The following is an 18,926-nucleotide window of genomic DNA, read 5'->3' on the forward strand; positions in this document are numbered from 1 at the left end:
GTTTGTGTTGAATGAATGGATCCCTCAGTCTTTTGCAACGAGTATGGATGTTTCCTCTGGGATTGATGGATAACTAGGCTAATGGAAATTTAGGAAGGTGGTTCAAAAAGTTCATGGAATTCAAAAAGAAGTATGTTTTGATACAAAAAATTCTGAAATCCATCCTTTTTTTCATAATGTGCATTTTGCATGAATTTTTTGAAGATCCCTTTATATAGGTATATGGTTATAGATATATAAGAAATATGCAGAGACAGTGATAAACATTGGCAAGCATAGAGATAGATTGGAAATGTGTTTAGCTATAGAGACAAACATGTATGGAAGAAATGTACAAATAGACATATAATCTCAAAATATTTTATAAATAGTTGTGTTACTCATGTCTGTTTTCATTTTCACTTGGGAAACTTTAGGCTAAGCCTGACACCCAGCTCTACTTGTAAAATCAAATGAATCATCCCTGGGCACAGACATAAGAAAAATGAAAGAACATTTTCCTAGTGCTGGTTACTCAGTGCCCTGGGCCATTGAGACGCCAGTATTGCCGATCTGGCTGTCAGAGATGCTGGGTCTCACCTTTCTGGAGCCCTAGAGCTGAGGATGGGGGGCTTTGGCACTTTGGTTTGGACCCTTTGCAAGGGTCCAAGTACAGTGTGAGTATCAGGAGTGCCCCGTGGCAGAGGCTGGGTGGTACGTTCCCAGCTGGAGAGAGAAGGGCAGGCTTTGTCTCCTGGGTGCTGGCGCCCGTCTCCTGGAAAGCCCCATAGTCCCAGCCCGGCTTCCTGCGCTTTCCCCAGAGTGGGTGTGTTAGCATCACACCCTGACACATAGCTCAAGTGGAGCACAGCCAGGGCAACAAGAACCAGTCCAAGTCCTGTTGTATAAGCAGGTGCATCCGGGCTCTAAGACATCATGGGATGCTAATTGTGAGCTGGGATAGAGACACCACAAGGGGACAGCCTCTGCGTGCGCTTCATGGGAGGCATGAATTCCAAAACAGAATGGCCCCTGCTTGCCACCGTCTTTACAGTATTAAGCCCCAAAAATACCAGGGTGAGTGACGCTGATGTCACCGTGTGAATGCATATCAGGTCTGCTGTGGACAGTGAAATCCTGACTGGTTATCGTCATTCAAAAAAATGTTGCCTCCCAGATTTGTTCACGGCCGTGTGCCTTTCCTCTCAATAAGCTGTTGACTGTAAATCCAGCAGAGTTCCTCCTCGTTGGCTGAAGAGCTGGCCGGGAACCCGCGCCAGGGCATTGCTGCTCAGGCCAGCATTCAGAGAGCCCTCTCTGTGGAGGTCAGTGCCTGGGAGCACCTACCGGCCCCCAGAGAGCTACAGTTGATCGGCCTTTACTTATTCTTGCGCAGCTTGACAACGACGACGACTATCGGGAGCCGAAGAAAGTCCAGGGGGAGAGAGAGACCTCCTCGCGATTGAGTGCCTCCGCCAATACCGCTCTGTCCGCGAACCACTGCAACATGAACATCACCAGGTAGGCGTGTTCCCTCAGTAAGGAGGCGGCTGCAGGGCCCTCCGGATCCGAAATCGCCTGCCACGTGGGAGGAGAGTCGGATTTCTTTTTATTTCTTTATTTGAGAGGCAGAGAGACAGACAGAGCTCCATCCACCAGTCCACTCCCCAACAGTCCAGGCTGGGCCAGCTAAAACCAGGAGCCTGGAACTCCATCCTGGGAGTGGGAGCATGTGGGTGGCAGGAACCCAAGCCCTTGGGCCATCTTGCGTTGCTTTCCCAGGAGCGTTAGCAGGGAGCTGGGTTGGAAGCAGAGCAACACTGGGATATGACCAGTGCTCTGACATGGGACGGCAGTGTTGCAGGCAACAGCTGAACCTGCTGCACCGCAATGCCAGGCCCTCAAGCCAGGATTAATGGTGAGTGCTAAACCCATAACTTCCAGCTTCTGTTAAGGATGTACAAAGACACACCTAGGGGGCCGGTGCTGTGGCTCACTTGGTTAATCCTCCGCCTGCGGCACCAGCATCCCATATGGGCACTGGTTCTAGTCCCGGCTGCTCCTCTTCCAGTCCAGCTCTCTGCTGTGGCCCAGGAGGGCAATGGAGGATGGCCCAAGTGCTTGGGCCCTGCACCCATATGGGAGACCAGGAGGAAGCACCTGGCTCCTGGCTTTGGATCAGCGCAGCACTGGCCGTGGCGGCCATCTGGGGAGTGAACCAATGGACGGAAGACCTTTCTCTCTGTTTCTCTCTCACTCACTGTCTATAACTCTACCTGTCAAATAAATTTAAAAAAAAGTTTAAAGACACACCTAGAATGGAAGCTGCAGGTGATGCACCTGCAGCTCCTGGATACAGACTCTGACGGGGCCGTTAGACAGGATCTGTGCTTTCAGCGTGAAGTGGCCTCCCAGACTGTTCTCGGAAGGGTTTCAGGTACACCCACTGTGTCCTGAATCCAGGAGTGGTGGGTGGTGGTCTAGTAGGGCAAGCTCCTAAGTATTTATTCTATGCAAGTGGAATATCATCAGTCATAGAAGCAGTGGGTTAAGCTGGCTTTTGGGACCCCAGTACCCCATACCTAGATGCTGGTTTGAGTCCTGGCTTCCCATCCAGCTCCCTGCTAATGCATTCAGGCAGGCAGCAGAGTTTGGCTCAAGTGCTGTGGCCCCCACCACTTATGTGGGAGACCCAGATAGAGTTCCTGGCTCCTGGCTTCAGCCTGGACCCATTTTCAACCATTGCAGGCATTTGGAGAGTGAGCCAACGAATCTCTCTCTCTATCTATCTATCTATCTCTCTATCTCTCTCTCTCTCCCCCTCCCTCCCTCCCTCCCTTTCAGATCTTTTTTTCAAGTTTGCAAAATGCAATTCAAAAATTAATTTTGAAACAAAAAAAAGTTATGCATGGATTTCAAATTTCTTTGCACTCACATAAGCTCATCCTTTAATCCCGTTTTCTCCGTGAACTTTTTGAAGTATCCACGCTGTGCATGCTTCTTTCTTGTTGCATTAGCAACAACATTTCCAGCCAATCTAGTGACAGCTACAATTTCTATAAAGCAGTCAATATACACAATACTTGATGATGTCCGTAACAACTATAATATAACAGGAAAATAACTCTGACTTCTACCGGTGACGCAACCTCAGGTATTGCTAACACTGATTCGGCTGAACCCTCCTCTGGTTTCCTGCCTCCATTCATAATTCAAAGAAAGGTTCTCTTTCGGTGAGAGGTTAGAGAAAAGGGAATTGTCACATTTTCTATCCAAGTTCCTGGAGCCCAAGTTAAAAACTCTTGTCCACGGGGCTGTCAATGTGGCATCGTAAGTTAAGCTTCCCATGTGGGTGGCGGTTCAAGTCCTGGCTGCTCCACTTCTGATCCAGCTCACTGGATCAGTCATTAGGACTTGGGACAGCGATAAAAAATGGTCCAAGTGCTTGGGCCACTGCACCCACATAGGAGAGCTGGAAGAAGCTCCTGGCTCCTGGCTTCAGATCAGCCCAGCTCTGGGCACTGCAGACATTTGGAGAATGAACCAGCAGATGGAAGGCCTCTCTCTGTCTCTCTCTCTTTCTGTAACTCTGCCTCTTAAATAAATAAATCTTTAAAAAAAAATTGCCCGGCAAAGCCTCCTAGCTCAGTGCATAGGGAATACTTAGAGTTCAGGCTGATCTGTACACCACCAGCATTGCGATTCCAAAGGCTCTTGGGTTCCACCGTTGCAGTGAAACAACCCCAGAGACAAGGCGGTCGCCCATCCCAGAGAGGAGAACCACACAAGGTTTTTTTGGGCAAGTTGAATACACGAACTCGGCCATGATGAAGGAGGCCCAGGTGTGTACCCACAGCAGTGTCAGATGTCGGAATTCGGTTTCCCATGCACAGTAAAAATCACTACAGGTGTAAAGCAAAAGGGATTTAGAGATGGGATCCCCCCTCCCCCACTTAACATTTCCAGAAACAATTAGGCTCAGGCTGCTCACATCCATTTCCAACATCGCTCTCTTCCCCACCAGGACAAGAACTACTTTGGATGCACCGGAATCTTTTTCCATAACATAGCTTCTCGCGTCTTCCTAAGTGGCCAGAAATTCTGTCTCCACGGGCATCTGTTCACCCAACGTTAAGAACCTTGGCTTTGTCATTTGTTCTAGAGGCCTGTGTTTGTAATTTCTCCTCTGTGACCGCCAGCTAAGGAGATTGCTTTTTGAAGTGACTTTAATGGCTTGTTTGCCGTGATAACTGCCATAGGCAATTAAGAGATCCTAGCTGGGGCTGACGCTGTGACGTAGCAGGCTACGCCTCTGCCGGTGGTGCCAGCATCCCATATGGGTGCCGGTTCCTGTCCCAACTGCTCTTCTTCCAGTCCAGCTCTCTCCTTATGGCCCGGGAAAGCACAGAAGGATGGCCCAAATGCTTGGGCCCTGCACCTGTGTGGGAAACCTGGAAGAAGCGCCTGGCTCCTGGCTTCAAATCGGCCCAGCTCTGGCCATTGCAGACATTTGGGGAGTGAACCAGTGGATAAAAGACCTCTCACTCTGTGTCTCTCCCTCTCTGTGTCTGTAACTGTACCTCTCCAATAAATAAATGAATAAATCTTTAAAAAAAAAAAAAGGAAGAAAGAAAAGATCCTAGCCCTAGGAATAATAACAACATCTTTGTTAAATGTCTCTACCAAGGCTGTTGCTGTGACATACATAGCAGGTGAAGCCATCACCTGCAGTGCCAGCATCCCATACGGTTGCCGGTTTCAGTCCCAGCTGCTCCACTTCTGCTGTAGCTCTCTGCTATGGCCTGGGAAAGCAGTAGAAGTTGGCCCAAGTCCAGAGGAAGCTACTGGTTCTAGGCTCCTGGCTTAGGATAAGCCTGGTACTCTGGCCATTGTGGCCGTCTGGGCCATGAACCAGTGGATGGAAGACCTCTCTTTCTGCCTCAGCCTCTCTGTAACTCTGCCTTTAAAATACATAGATAAATATTTTAAAATAAATAAATAGCTGTACCTTCTTAACAAACTCTATGAGGTGATCTCTGTTAGTGCCCTAAATTGGCAGTTGATTGAGTTTATTTCAAGCTAGTGTCTTCCCTAAATAATACTTTTTTTATTAGGAATGTCATGTGCATTTCAGAGACTCATATAGAAATGAATTCCTCCTCTCTGATGGTTGACTTTGGAGACACAAGAAAGTGTAGCATATTTTTTGTTAAAGATTTATTTATTTTATTTGAAAGTCAGAATTACAGAGGGAGAGGCAGAGAGAGAGAGAGAAAGAGAAGTCTTCCATCTGTTGGTTCACTCCCCAAATGGCCAAAACAACCAGGGTTGAGCCAGGCTGAAGCCAGGATCCAGGAGATTCATCTGGGTCCCCGGCATGGGTGGCATGGTCCCAAGCACTTGGGCCATCTTCCACTGCTTTCCCAAGTGCATAAGCAGGGAGCTGGATCAGAAATGGAGCAGCGAGGATTTGAACCTGTGCCCGTATGGGATGACGGTGCTGCAGGCTACGCTTTACCTGCTATACCACAGCACTGGCCCCAGAAATCATAACTTTTTTTCTCTTTTTAAAAAAATTATTTATTTGTTTGAAAGGCAGAGCTACAGAGAGGCAGAGGCAGAGAGAGAGAGATCTTCTATCTGCTGATTCACTCCACAAATGGCCACAATGGCCGGAGCCAGGGGCCAACAGCTTCCTCTGGGTCTCCCACATGGATGCAGGGCCCCAAGCACTTGGGCCATCTTCTGCTGCTTTCCCATACCATAGCAGAGAGCTGGATCAGAGGTGGAGCAGACAGGACTCGAACCGGTGCTCATATGAGATGCCAGCGCTGCAGGCAGCAGCTTTACCCACTACACCTCATCGCCAGCCCCAGAAATTATAACTTTTAATGACAACTTTTGTATCCTTTGTTTATTCTGGTTGGTGCCTGGTTAACTCAGAAACTCCACAGGTGACAACTGGCTTCATGCTTTGCATGTTTTCTGTGATTCTGTTACTCTCTGTATCATGAATACAAGCTCAGAAGTTGGCAAAAGTCCCTTCGCAGATGGAGAACATGTATCACTGTGGATTGGCTTTCCTATTACTTACTGCTCGCATTTGTTGGGAGAAAAGTTGCTTGTTGGCACTGGGGCACTTTGAGATCCTGGGGTGGAAACTCACAAGTGCGAAGTATTTTTATCCTCAATCATTTGCTGTGGCGCTAACTCCAGAATTACTCTCTTCATCCTGCTAGGAAGAACAAAGAAAACAACGAGTGCTATTTGCTTATTACTCGCTGTGGTCCTAATGCCATAAAGCTGTTTCCTGGTATAATCATTCCCCATAAACCTCTCCCTGCCAGCAGGCCTTCAGTGGGAAGTCCAGGTCACATAGGAGACCTTGACCTTGGGCTGTGCCCACGGCGTGGCGTTCCGTCGCTGTCCTCTGCATCTTGTAACTGTCCTTCCTCTTTCAGCTTGGCAATACCAATCAACAAAAATGAGAAGCTGCTCCGGCCGCCCATCTCCCCCGTCTCAGACACGTCGAAGCACAAATACCCCAGCGAGGACTTGCCCTCCTCAGGCCGCCCGCACGGCAACAGCGTGCTCACCTCCGCCTCTTCCAACAAGAAGCCCAAGGGTGACGGGCAGCTGCAGTCGCACGCCGCGGACCTCACGGTTGGTGTATGCTCTGCCCGTCCCAGTCTGGGATCCGGATGGGATGAAGTTGCACAGGCTCCCTTAGTCGGTCCCTAGCCCGCACAGGGTCCCTGTAGGCTGCCTCACCCTTGCAGCGCCTCCCCCCACACACACACTCTGGGCCAAGAAGCACCCCCCTACCCCGGGAAGGGGCATTCTAAGCCCCTTCTGCCCCAAAAGCCCCTTGGCAGAAGCCCACCATATGATACCATCCCAGAGCAGAGAGGTTTGAGTAAATCAATCTTTTACTGGGACAAATTCCTCACCCCGGTGGCAGGGGCAAATCTGGCATTGAAACCCCACACCAAAATCTGCGAGACTCGTGGTTGGCCCTTGTTGGCACCCTGGGCTGCTCAGCCTGTCTGGAGCCCAGTGAACACAGACTCTCCCCTCTGAATCCCCCTCCCTCCCTTCACCCAGCCAAACCAGTGGGGCTCCGTGGTCCAGGAAAGAGAGGAGAATGTGGGAGCACTTCAACAAGTTCATAGAAAGTAGAAGTAAAAGATAGATCTGTTTAGGCGCAAAAAAAAGTTGTGACTCCATATGCACTCGCAGGATTTTCTGCAAAGAAAGATGTGAGAGGAAGCGGTATTTCACACTTCCTCCCAGTGAATCAAAGATGGGAACGTGTTGATGGGAGCTCCTGCAGGAGCGTAAATCGTCCCAGATCTTCAGGAACGTAGCCTTCTTCTAAACCCACGTTTGGGAACCGTTATCTGTAGCCTTAGGATCAGAGCTCATGGGCATCTCTAGTTCCTGATAAAACTATTTATAAGAAGGGCCAGGTTTGATCCACTGGCCATAGGTTGCTGACCCCTGATTAAGATCTAGAAAAGGCGGCCGGCGCCGCAGCTCACTAGGCTAATCCTCCGCCTTGCAGCGCCGGCACACCAGGTTCTAGTCCCGGTCGGGGCGCCGGGTTCTGTCCCGGTTGCCCCTCTTCCAGGCCAGCTTTCTGCTGTGGCCCGGGAGTGCAGTGGAGGATGGCCCAAGTCCTTGGGTCCTGCACCCCATGAGAGACCAGGGGAAGCACCTGGCTCCTGGCTTCGGATCAGCGCGGTGCCTGTCAAAAATTTAAAAAAAAAAAAAAAAAAAAAAAAAAAAAAAAAAATCTAGAAAAGGCAAGTAGCAGTGAAGCAAGAATAATTAAAAAAAAAAAAAAAAAAAACTTCCCAAAGGAGACAGCATGTGCAAAGGTCCTGAAGAAGAACTGGCCCAGGAGTCTGAGGAGCAGGGAATAAAGGGGGCATGGCTAAGAGGAAAGTAAACCCACCCATGCAGGCAGGAGACACAGTTTTCCTGATGTTGCCCCCTCTACCGAGGGCGAGTGGATACCATTGAAAAATTTTAGGAAGAACTTCGCAATGTAACATCTGATCTTCCTGGTCAGAACAGGGGATTTAAAAAATCTCCTAAGAGCTGGCACCATGGCTCACTAAGCTAATCCTCTGCCTGCAGCGCCAGCACCCCAGGTTCTAGTCCTGGTCGGGGCGCCGGATTCTGTCCTGGTTGCTCCTCTTCCAGGCCAGCTCTCTGCTGTGGCCCGGGAGTGCAGCGGAGGATGGCCCAAGTGCTTGGGCCCTGCACCCCAGGGGAGACCAGGAGAAGCACCTGGCTCCTGGCTTCGGATCAGCGCGGTGCGCCGGCCACAGCATGCCAGCCGCAGCAGCCATTGGAGGGTGAACCAACAGAAAAGGAAGACCTTTCTCTCTCTTTCTCTCTCTCACTGTCCACTCTGCCTGTCAAAAAGTAAAAAAAAAAAAAAAAAAAAAAAAAAAAAAAAAAAACAAAGAATGTCAGCCTAACGATGGCATCTGTGTACCCTCAACGCAGTCAGCTCGCTTTTTCTAACCAAAGACACTTGCTCTTTGATCCATGCGTTAACATACAGTAGGCGTCATGTGAATATTTGTAGCCCCAGGCCACGTCAAGTTTAAATTTCTCCACAGATGCACCTGTTCCTCTTTTCAGAAATTCCAAGGGGCTTCCTCTGGCTTTTTCTGTTTCTCACAGAAAGGCCGTGAGAACCAGGCAGTGATTTGTGGGCTCAGTGACTTTTTTTTTTTTTTTTTTTTTTTACCGGGGGGCAGTTCCAGTGCAGTGGCTGTGAGAACTTGCTTCCTGAATCGGCAGCCTCAGCATTGCCCGGGGAAGGGGTCAGAAATTCAGATTCTCAGGCCCCAGCCCAGGCCTGCTAACTCTAAAACCCTCAGGTGGGGCCCGGAAGCCAGTGTTTGAACCTGCGCTGGCGTGACTGTGACACACACACACCACAGGGCCCGGTGGCCCTGGTGAGACAGGACTGGGGACACACAGGGGCCTGGGTCCCAACCTGTGGGCCCCCACCCATGGTGCCGCTGGACTGGAGCAGGTTGCTAGGCCTCTCAGTTTCTGAACCTGTGAGACCCAGCATAGTAAGACTCCCCCTTGACACTGAGCACAGGAGCCCTCAGCTCACGCCCTGGGGTGCAGGTCCAAGCTGAGCATCTGAGAATCCAAATGCTCCAAAACTCGAAACGTATTCACCCCCGCCCCCAACCCTATGCCACACCTGACCTCATGGGCCGGAGCCCAGTGTACATCAGTGTGCACTGGACCTATGCTATAAACTTAACCTTCAGCTTCTATGTCTAGCCTTGGGCCCCTTTCCCAAGCTGTCTCACCTTGTAAATGCAAGTGTTCCATAACCCAGAGGAGTCCAACATCGGAAACACTTCTGGTCCCCAGCACTTTGGATAAGGGAGTCTCAACCGGTACGAGTATTTCTTTGTATCTCGTAGAAACAAATGCACCCTTAACACAGAGATATTCTGTACAACCAAAGGTGTTCTGTTTAGTGGGCTGCTTCTCCGGCCTGTCGGCCAGTGTCTCAAACACACGTGTTTTTGTTGTTTAGAAAGCAGCTCACAGCTCCGAAAACATTCTCCTCCATGGCAAGACACGGCCGCAGACAGAGCCTTGGTCCCCAGGATCCAATGGCCACAGGGACTGCAAGAGACAGAAGCTTGTCTTCGATGACATGTAAGTACGATTGTTTTGTGCACGCGGCGAGGGGCAGGATAAAATGGAAGCACCGCAGGTAGAAGCATGGTGGGTATGTCTGAATACAGTGTGGCCATTTTCTGTTGTGGGACTTGGTGTCTTAAATGCCCCTCTGAAAGGGAGTGGAAGCCTTATTTCAGAATGTACCCCAGTAAGTCCTGGTAGGGTTTTTTGGACACATAGGAAGAACAGCAAGTGCTAATAGGGCTGGCATCCAGAGTGTCAAGAGGCTGAGAATATTTGGGGGACAGGCATTTGGCACAGAGGTGATGTCACGGCATCCAGTATCAGGATGACTGGTTCAAGACCCAGCTGCTCCACTTTTGATCCAGCTTCCGGCTGACGCACACTCTGGGAGCAACAGGAAGTGGCTCAAATGCTGGGTCCCTGCCACCCATGTGGGAGACCAGGTAGAGTTCTGACTCCTGGCCTCAGCTTGGCCCAGCCCTGGATGTTGTATACATTTGGGAGGTGAACCAGCAAATGGAAGATCTCTCTCCGTATCCCTCCCTCCCTACCCACCCTGTGTCTGTCTGTGTGTGTGTGAGTGTGTATGTCTCTCTCCCTCTCTCTCATTTCAAATAAAATGAAAACAAATTAGGGAAAAATGAAAGCTCATCCCATAAATGCAAACAGCCTTAATGAGTCTTAGATTTCTAAGTATCTGTATTGTGGCCTATTGACAGTTTTATTCTATCTGAAAGAGAAGCATTTTTTGGCTTTGTAAATTATAATAAGCAAAAAAAAAATGATTCAATGATTCACTCCTAAAGTTTTTTTTCCTTCCAAAATGAGATATTCTTCATAATAATATAACTGATTCTCACATGGGAAAAAAAACCCTGTTATCTTTTATCTTTCCCCCACTCTAGCATGGAAGTCTGGGTGTAGGTCATTCCTAGTAACGTTTTCAAAGCAGGAAGATCAGCAGAAGAAGAGGTGTACCCGGGACCACTCTTGAGAGACTGGCAACAACAGATGATAAAATGATGCTGACAATATTTAGGCTCTCAAGGGAAAAAAAAAAAAAGTGTCCAGGACAGCATGGAAGGCAGAAGATGGAGTTTCAGAGGTCCAGGTTCCGTCCTGTTCAGGGAACATCGAGTGTGGGTCCCTGGGAGGCAGGAAACAGAAGTCCCCGCCCCGGGGATGAGAGCGCCCGCCCTCTAGTGGCCTGCAGCGGGGCCACACTGCTAAAGACTGACCCCCACTGAAAGCTGGAAAATAGGATGGTTCTAAAGACTTCAAGTCCCAGCTTCCCAAAAATGAGAGTATTTCAGTTTGTGGAAAATCAGAATTAAAAGAAGTTTACTTTAGTGCAACAAACGTGAAACATCCACGCCTAGTATTGGTACTGATAGACATTTCTAGGACCATCTGGAAGACCTTTGTGATAGCCCCGCCCCTGACACACCCCCTGGGGGGGGTACCTAAGATACACAGATGACAGCGGGAGAAGGAGGGACCCATCCATCCTCATCCTCCTGCATCTCCACCTCCCTCCCTGACCTCACCCGGGGCGCAGGTGCGGTCTGTCCATCTCTGCCGACTCCCCTGAGGAGTGAGAGTACTAAGGCGTGGTTCCAAGTAGTCCTTGGACATGGGTGAGCTCATTAGGGTGCAGAATTTGAGGGCGGAAAGCCAAAACCACATTTTTTGTCTGTTTGTTTCCTTTAATGAACACATTCCAGGATAATTGGATTTCGGAAAGTTCAAGGGTGGCCCAGGAGGACATGTGTTTTCCTCCACTTCCCATGGCTGCTGCAGCTGGACCACACACCCCACCCCACAGGCTCCTGGCCCTCACCCCCTCCCCTCCTTCATCTTCCCCACCACCCCAGAAGCAGTGGGGGGGGGTGGTAATTAATCCCCAGGGAGGGCTTGGAATGAGCGCAGAATCACTTGGCCAGCTGCATTTGTGATATTAGGGTTAGGTAGTGGAGGTTAAAGACGATTCTAGAAATGCCAACGGGGAGCTTGTATTTGGAAGCCCAAACCTCCCTAACCCTGTGACCAAGCAGAGGGGGCTCAAACCCCACAACTTCAGTGGATGGTTTGAAGAGCTTGGTGTATTGAAAAGAAAAGAAAACCAGTGCATGGAAAAACGAGATGCAGTTTCTAAGCTGTGGATCTGAGAGCTCAGTGAGAAGCAGCCGCAGCGACATGGGTGTAATCCCATCTGCAGGTCTCGGGCCATTCCCTAAAAGACACGTTTCTCAGCATGCTGGGCTGAGCCTGCCGTAAGTGCATCACGCTCCATATCAGCGAATCTCGGTGTCATTGGTTCTCTCCATTAGCAATACAGATAATGTGTTTTTCCTGGCTGACAGCTATAATAAAATTGTTTCTCCGTGTATGGATCTAGATAAAAGAGAAAAGCGCTCTCACAGTTCCATCATATGGAGAGAGAGCTGCTTCCCGGTGCCCTGCATCCCAGTCGATTGGAAATTGGTCACAGTTAAGAGAAACAACTCGGGGAGCCTCTCAACCATTACGCTGAAAAAGTTGTGGGAAAATCCTGCAAAACTGGGCATGGTCTCTTCCCTTCTTTTTTTTTAAAGATTTTATTTATTTGAAAGCCAGAGTTACACAGAGGAGAGGCAGAGAGAGAGAGAGAAAGAGAGAGAGAGAGAGAGAGAGCTTCCATCTGATGGTTCACTCCAGGATTGGCCGCAGCAGCCGGAGCTGCACCGATCTGAAGCCAGGAGCCAGGAGCCAGGAGCCAGGAGCTTCTTCCAGGTCTCCCATGTGGGTGCAGGGGCCCAAGGACTTGGGCCATCTTCTACTGCTTTTCCAGGCCATAGCAGAGAGCTGGATCAGAAGAGGAACAGCCGGGTCTTGAACCAGTGCCCTTATGGGACGCCAGCGCTTCAGGCCAGGGCATTAACCCGCTGCGCCACAGTGCCAGCCCCCAGTCTCTTCCTTTAGACAATAAACTAAGCTATCCTCCAGAGGCCAGAGTGGCCTAAAATCCTGCAAAATGTCTCCAAGCTTCAGTTGGTGGGTACTGAGCACAAACTAGATGCCCGGAGACGGGGCCAGAGCCAAGATCAGTTACTTCACAGTTGTTTACAGCAGAGAGGCGGCCCTTGTCTGATGGCCCAAGGAAAATTTCCTGGGATCAGTAAATTTCAACCACCCTATGCCCTCCCCCTCCCCCTTCATCCCAGTTTCAGTAGCCACCCCCACCTCACCCCTCCCCCAGTCTAACCCAGCTTCCCCGGCAGCGACACTTTGTCAGAGGAGAATCTGGGCTCCTGTCACTTCTCTTCCCTTCTCCTTGCCGAGGGTGTCAACACGCAGTGGCGTTAGCAGAGAGGCCACTGGGGGAAGGCAGGACCAGATAATTAGCCCCAGAATAATTTAGACTTGATGGAAATCTGGTTACAGTGCTCCAACAAGTAACAGATGCCATCCTGTCATTTCATTTTTCAAACGGCATCATGTCATTGTGTTGTTTTTTTTTTTTTAAGTAAACCCATCTTTTTGTATTATAAATACTCGTTAATGACTCGGTAAACACGCAGTCCCGACAACAGCTGAATCCAGTGGGCGCTCAGTCACAAGTGCTGAATGAGCCGGGCTGAAGTATAAATAGCATTCCCAGGGTGGGCTGCCTGCGCGTTCCTCCGTTCTTACACTAGGAGAGTACTTGTACTACTGTCAGCTTCCATACCTCTTTTCCTGCATTCCTGACCAAGCACAACCAGTATTCTGCCTTTTGGGTGCAGACGGGGAGTGAAGGGAATAGCACTTATTTTAAAAATGTGACCCAGGGGGTCGGCGCCATGGCTTATTTGGTTAATCCTCCACCTGCGGCACCAGCATCCCATATGGGTGCCGGGTTCTAGTCCTGGTTGCTCCTCTTCCAGTCCAGCTCTCTGCTGTGGCCCGGGAGGGCAGTGGAGGATGGCCCAGGTGCTTGGGCCCTGCACCCCATGGGAGACCAGGAGGAAGCACCTGGCTCCTGCCTTCGGATCGGCGCAGCGCTGGCCATAGCGGCCATTTGGGGGGTGAACCAATGGAAGGAAGACTTTTCTCTCTGTCGGTCTCCTTCTCATTGTCTAACTTTGCCTGTCAAATAAAAAAAGAAATGTGACCCAGGTCAGTGTGGTGTTGTGGAGTTGCGGGCTCAGATTGGTGGCAGTGGGACTGCGCGTGTCCCCCCCCCCCAACCCACTCCCACCCCAACCCCTGGCATCTAGCAGATGCACAACACTGTTAAGGTGGCGCTGGTGTGATTACCAAACTTTGGTTTGGAGGGGAAAAAAAATCTTGTAAGAATCTATGTCAATGAGTGACAGCACTTGATCCAGCTCCGAGCCTGGAAATTGATCCCACGAGTGCAAAGCCACAAGCCATATATGACTGGTGTCATAATTAGTGACAGGGAGTTCTTGGCCAGGAGAAATGGAGAGGGAGCTAGTGTTTTGTGAACGCCTCGATGCGGAAGTCCTGAGCGGTGACATCCTTAGCCGGAGAAGGAAGCGCCTTTTTCCCGCCAGCAGACTGCTGTGTTGAGAAGCCAGAGAACTCCCCGTGCCAGGGCTGCCCGCTGCTCACTGTCAGTCACCGTCAGCCCCTGTGCAGCCGAGCCACCAAACACGCCATCTGTCCCCGTGACACCTGTAACAGGAGCCCAGCCTCCTGATCTCCCGACGATGACAACGACGCCGAGAAGAGACTCCTCCATCAGCCACGAGACGCTGGGGGCCAGGGCTTGGGAAGCGTGGCCCGGAGTGGGCATTTGTAATGCAGTTGTGTACAGCAGTCTCCTAGCTAAAAGGAGTTTAATTTTATAGAGGATGGGAAGATTCCTGAGTGTGAAAAGGTCAGCTCTCTTGGCGGTATGATTTGGTCAGAGGACACGGACCAAAATCCCTGCATAGGCGTCCGAGAGCCAGGCTGGCGCCCCCAGCCTGGGGAGGGCCCAGGCCTTGTTCTGAGAGTCTCCCCTTCCCAGCCCCTTCAGACCTGGACCCCACCGTGTGCTTTTCCCCAGGGGACCCTTAGCAAGCCTTTCTTATCTATGCACTTGTTTCCATCATGAAATCTTTGTCTTGCGGCCGGGGCCTTATTCTGTTCAAACCAAAGAAAGCAAGAAAGAAAAATCAAGAAGGGGTCTTGGCTGGCAGGGCACAAGGACATTCACTTCTCCCTGAGTGAAGTCTGAGTTTTTCAGGGGTTTGTAAAAATTAACTTGAAATGTCTCACCCGGAGAAGAACAGTCTAATTGGGCATGACCGAGGGAATGGACGGGATGTCTACAGAAGCCCAGGGTCTGTGAGAATCACAGTGAACCACTCCCCCTGCCTCTGAGCGGCGAGGGTCCAGGGACTCCGGGGCCCCAACCAGTATCAGTGTTGGGAAAACCAAAGCTGTGTTTGAATCCTTGCTGCCTGAACACAATCCATCTGCTTCCACGCCGAGTACCTGCAAGCCAGCACCAGCACCCAGGACCTCTGATCTGAGTTCCGCCATCACTCTTCCAGTTACCTCTCTACCTTTCAAACAAATGAAATGAGTTAAAAAATTTTTTTAAAGAATGACTTCTTACGTGTATGTATTTTTTAATAGTATAAAAATGTGGGGAAAAATACTTCAAAAAAAACCAGAATGACTTCTTATACATCCTCCTATAGGAAATTTGAAAAAGCTTGTGGAAAATGAAATTAACATATGAGTTTATTTTGCTGCTAAAACATATTTGTTGAAATCTGGGCAGACATTCTGCACAGCACTTAAGGTGCCTCTTTGGATACCTGCATCCTGTACCAGAATGCATGGGCTCCACTCCCAATTCCAGCTTCCTGCCAGTGCAGGCCCTGGGAGGCAGCAGGCGATGGCTCAAGTAGCTGGATCCTTGCTACCCACATAGACTGGATTGAGATCCAGGCTCCTGGTTTCAGCCTGGCCCAACTCTGGCTCTTGCAAGCATTTGAGGAATAAATCATCAGATGGGAGATTCTTTCTTTCTCTCTCTCTCTCTCTCTCTCTCTCTCGCACACACACACACACACACACACACATCTATATCTCTATCTTCATGCATAGTTTCTTCATGATGCGCGTTTTCTATGAACTCTTTAAAGACTCCATACCTCCAAGTTTGGACAAGGTGAAACCTCCTGGATTCACAAGACAACATCAGACCCATCATCCAAGGACGATGGATTCACCTGGAGTACCGTTAACTATGTGCTGATTGGGATTTCAGTTTCCCCCCCAAAAAAAATCCAGGAGTCCATGGCGCCCAGGAAGCTGTTTGCTCAGATGCACAGAGCCGTCTCATCCTGCTAGTTTTCACAAAACAGGCTGGCTCTCACAGACAGAGGTGGGAAATACAGAAAGGAGCCCGCCAGCCTCTCCCTGGGAGCCCATCCCGCTCCATCACAGCCACAGAGCAGAACAAAGAGCCTGGTTGCCTCAGTACTCCCAGGCGGAAGAGATGCTGGGGAGCCTGCACCCTTTTGCTCAGAACCAAGGCCGTTTGTAGGTGGGAGTTGTGGGCAAGGGGACGAAAAGAAACCTTTGCTTCCAATCCAGTGTTCTGATGGCTTTTGTTGCAGACAGCTCTTGTGACAAAGATACAGGTGGTGAAGGTGTGGCTTTGAGATCACTCAAGCCCCATTCCCTAAGAGCCCAAGATACAGAGCCAGAAAGGTGTATGAAGTGTAATTGAACATTTATTAGTTTCATTCATATTTCATCCTGAAGTGCCAGCACTGTGCAAAACAATGTGAGTGAAGGATTTTATTACAGACAAAAAAAAAAATAGCTCTAGGTTTTCTACTTAAAAAAAAATGTAAGGTAGAGTGGAAAACATGTTCGCAAAACTGAGTTAATAGGGTTTTATGTTGGCATGTTTGCTGAATTACATTCCGTGACTGCCGCAGTGGTAACAAGTTTGCTCTTCCTTCTGACTCACATGTCGCTGTGGGAAATGATGTGTTCACGGTAGCCTGCATCCGTGCAGTGCTGGCCAAGCTGGGGAGTGTCCCTTGGGTCCCAATGGCTTTGTAATGGTCTAATCTAGGAGCGTGGCATTAGGTAGCACTGAAAGCAGAAAATGAGCCCACCAGGCACTCGTCAGTGGCTTAGTGGAGTGAGCCCTCCGTTACAGGCACAGAATTCTAACAATATGTTCGTAAATGACCACCAGATGCTACCTTTTCCTTCCTTCCGGTCTCAGGTTACTATTGGAACTGCTGTGATGGAGACAGAAAATGAGATGTCACATAGCCAGGTGCGCTGCTGTGAGAGTTTGTGACTCAGCCTTCATATCAGGTTTAAAAAAAGGCATGCAAATGCCGCAGCTGAAAGCAACCCTGATTAAAGAACCCGCGTTAGGGTTCACGAGCCCCTGCCATCCACGAGGGTGACTTAAAAGGCTAGTGAGAGCTAAAATGCCATGGCTTATTACCAAGAGAATCCTTTCGTGAAAACGAAATGCGTTTGAAATGACAATCTATTAGTGGCAAGGTCTACAGAACAGGGCAAGCAAAAAAAAAAAAAAATGACCCAACTTCTATAGTAGAGCGTGGAGCAGATAATGATGTGGAGAATTTCAAGTTGCCATGGAGACACTCTCTGGCTCATTGGTCGTGTTGCTGCCCCCGTCGGAAAGAAGCACTCTTTGCTGAGCTCAGAACGAATCCAGTGCCGTTCACGGGGCGCGCAAAGGCGGCACTCGGTGAGCACACGATGAGCACGCCGCAGGACGTCCCAGGCTCGGAAGAGCTTGAGCAGAGCTTCTGTGATGGGCATGGCGAGTTGGGGGGATAGCAAGGAAACAGGCCTGCTTGTAGTTTTGAAGGTCCTTGATCAATAAGTGATATGGTTAAGCAGCAGGATTGTTGGGGACCTCAACTGAGATTTGGCCGCCTGGACCCTGGAGACTGATCTGACATCTGTGAGAAGGATGGCGTTGGAGCAGAAGCTGCAAACATTGCTCAGGACCAATTGTGGAGGCAGGCAGAGTAGAAGCCAGTGAAGAAGGGCTTGGGGGTAGATGTGGCCGTGGAGAAAACAGAAGAATAAAGGCAAAAAAAAAAAAATCACAAGCACTTGGCAACAGGAAGAGATGTATAAATTGACCCAAATTCCTCTCCCGAATGGACAGACTGCAGGCCCCATCTGAAGCTGAGAGTCAGACCTGGGCTGTGCTGGAGATGGGCCTGTGCTTCCGCACTAGGCTGTGAAGCAGAGGTGCAACCCAGGCATTCGGTGCAGCAGCCGAGATGCCGCTCGGGACGACCGCATCCCCTGTCACAGTGCTCGTTAGAGTCCCAGCTCCGCCTGCTCACCCCGGCCTGCAGCTAACACAGACTCTGGGCCGTGGCAGTGGTGGTTCAAACCCATAGGACACTCGAGACTGAGAGTGATGCTTATGTGAATTGTAGACTCGGGCAATGATGGTGTATCCATGTGGGTTCTTTGATTGTAACAAATGCACCTCTCTGGTGCAGGAGGTTGATGGGGGCAGGTTTATGAGAACTCTGCATTTTCTACTCAATATGGTTAGGAATTTGAAGCACTAAAAAATGAACCTTATTACCCAAAAAAAAAAAAAAAAAAAAGGCAATGATAACAGTGAAATGAATGGAAAGTGCCAGATGATTTGGAATCCGAGACAACTTAGTCAACATCTGGGTACAGATGGAAAAAAACACCCTGGAACTCTACCCGGGTCTCTCATGTGGGTCCTGGGGCTCAAGCACTCGGGCCATCTCCTGATACTTTCACAGATGCACGAGCAGGAAGCCGGATCGAAAGTGGAGCAGTGGGCACTCAAACTGGGTGCTCATAGAAGATGCCAGTGTTTGCAAGTGGTGGCTTAACCTGCCATGCCACAGTGCCGGCTGCTGTGCTGAGGTTTTGACTTGAAATGAATTATTGGCTTTGATTCTGATTTGCTTATTTGTTTGATTAAGCACAATGCCATTGTTAGAGTTTGCCTTGTTTTTCTAAGCATTTGTATCTCTTTGGATAAAGGGATGCTCTGACTACCCAGCATTATAGTAAGGTGAAGACCCATTAGTAATAAGGCTATTCAAAATAAGCAAGCCACAGTAGGTCAAACAGTCTGCAATTAGTGTCATTAATTGCCTTGGCTCCTGTTGGATATTCATGCGTGGGTCAAGTTTTTGATTACGTAAAGACCCATAATACAAAAATAGTTTATGCTGATGGCACCTAAAAGATGTAGCTTTTTTTAAAAA

The 18,926-nt window shown here is 49.6% G+C and overlaps 1 protein-coding gene across 8 annotated transcripts in view; it reads left to right on the forward strand.

Moving 5' to 3' along the window:
• The window catches only part of AFF3 (ALF transcription elongation factor 3), a 598,401-nt gene that overhangs the window by 555,306 nt on the left and 24,169 nt on the right, over nucleotides 1-18,926 (forward strand). For all 8 annotated transcript variants that reach the window (XM_051842640.3, XM_089325977.1, XM_089325975.1 and 5 more), the window contains 3 exons: nucleotides 1,376-1,500; nucleotides 6,441-6,642; nucleotides 9,560-9,684. In XM_051842640.3, coding sequence (XP_051698600.2) covers nucleotides 1,376-1,500; nucleotides 6,441-6,642; nucleotides 9,560-9,684 — 452 coding nt within the window. The remainder of the gene's footprint in view (nucleotides 1-1,375; nucleotides 1,501-6,440; nucleotides 6,643-9,559; nucleotides 9,685-18,926) is intronic.

Source organism: Oryctolagus cuniculus, chromosome 2 (genome assembly GCF_051225735.1).
Source record: "Oryctolagus cuniculus isolate XC-2025 breed Fujian yellow rabbit chromosome 2, ASM5122573v1, whole genome shotgun sequence".
Taxonomy (NCBI): domain Eukaryota; kingdom Metazoa; phylum Chordata; class Mammalia; order Lagomorpha; family Leporidae; genus Oryctolagus; species Oryctolagus cuniculus.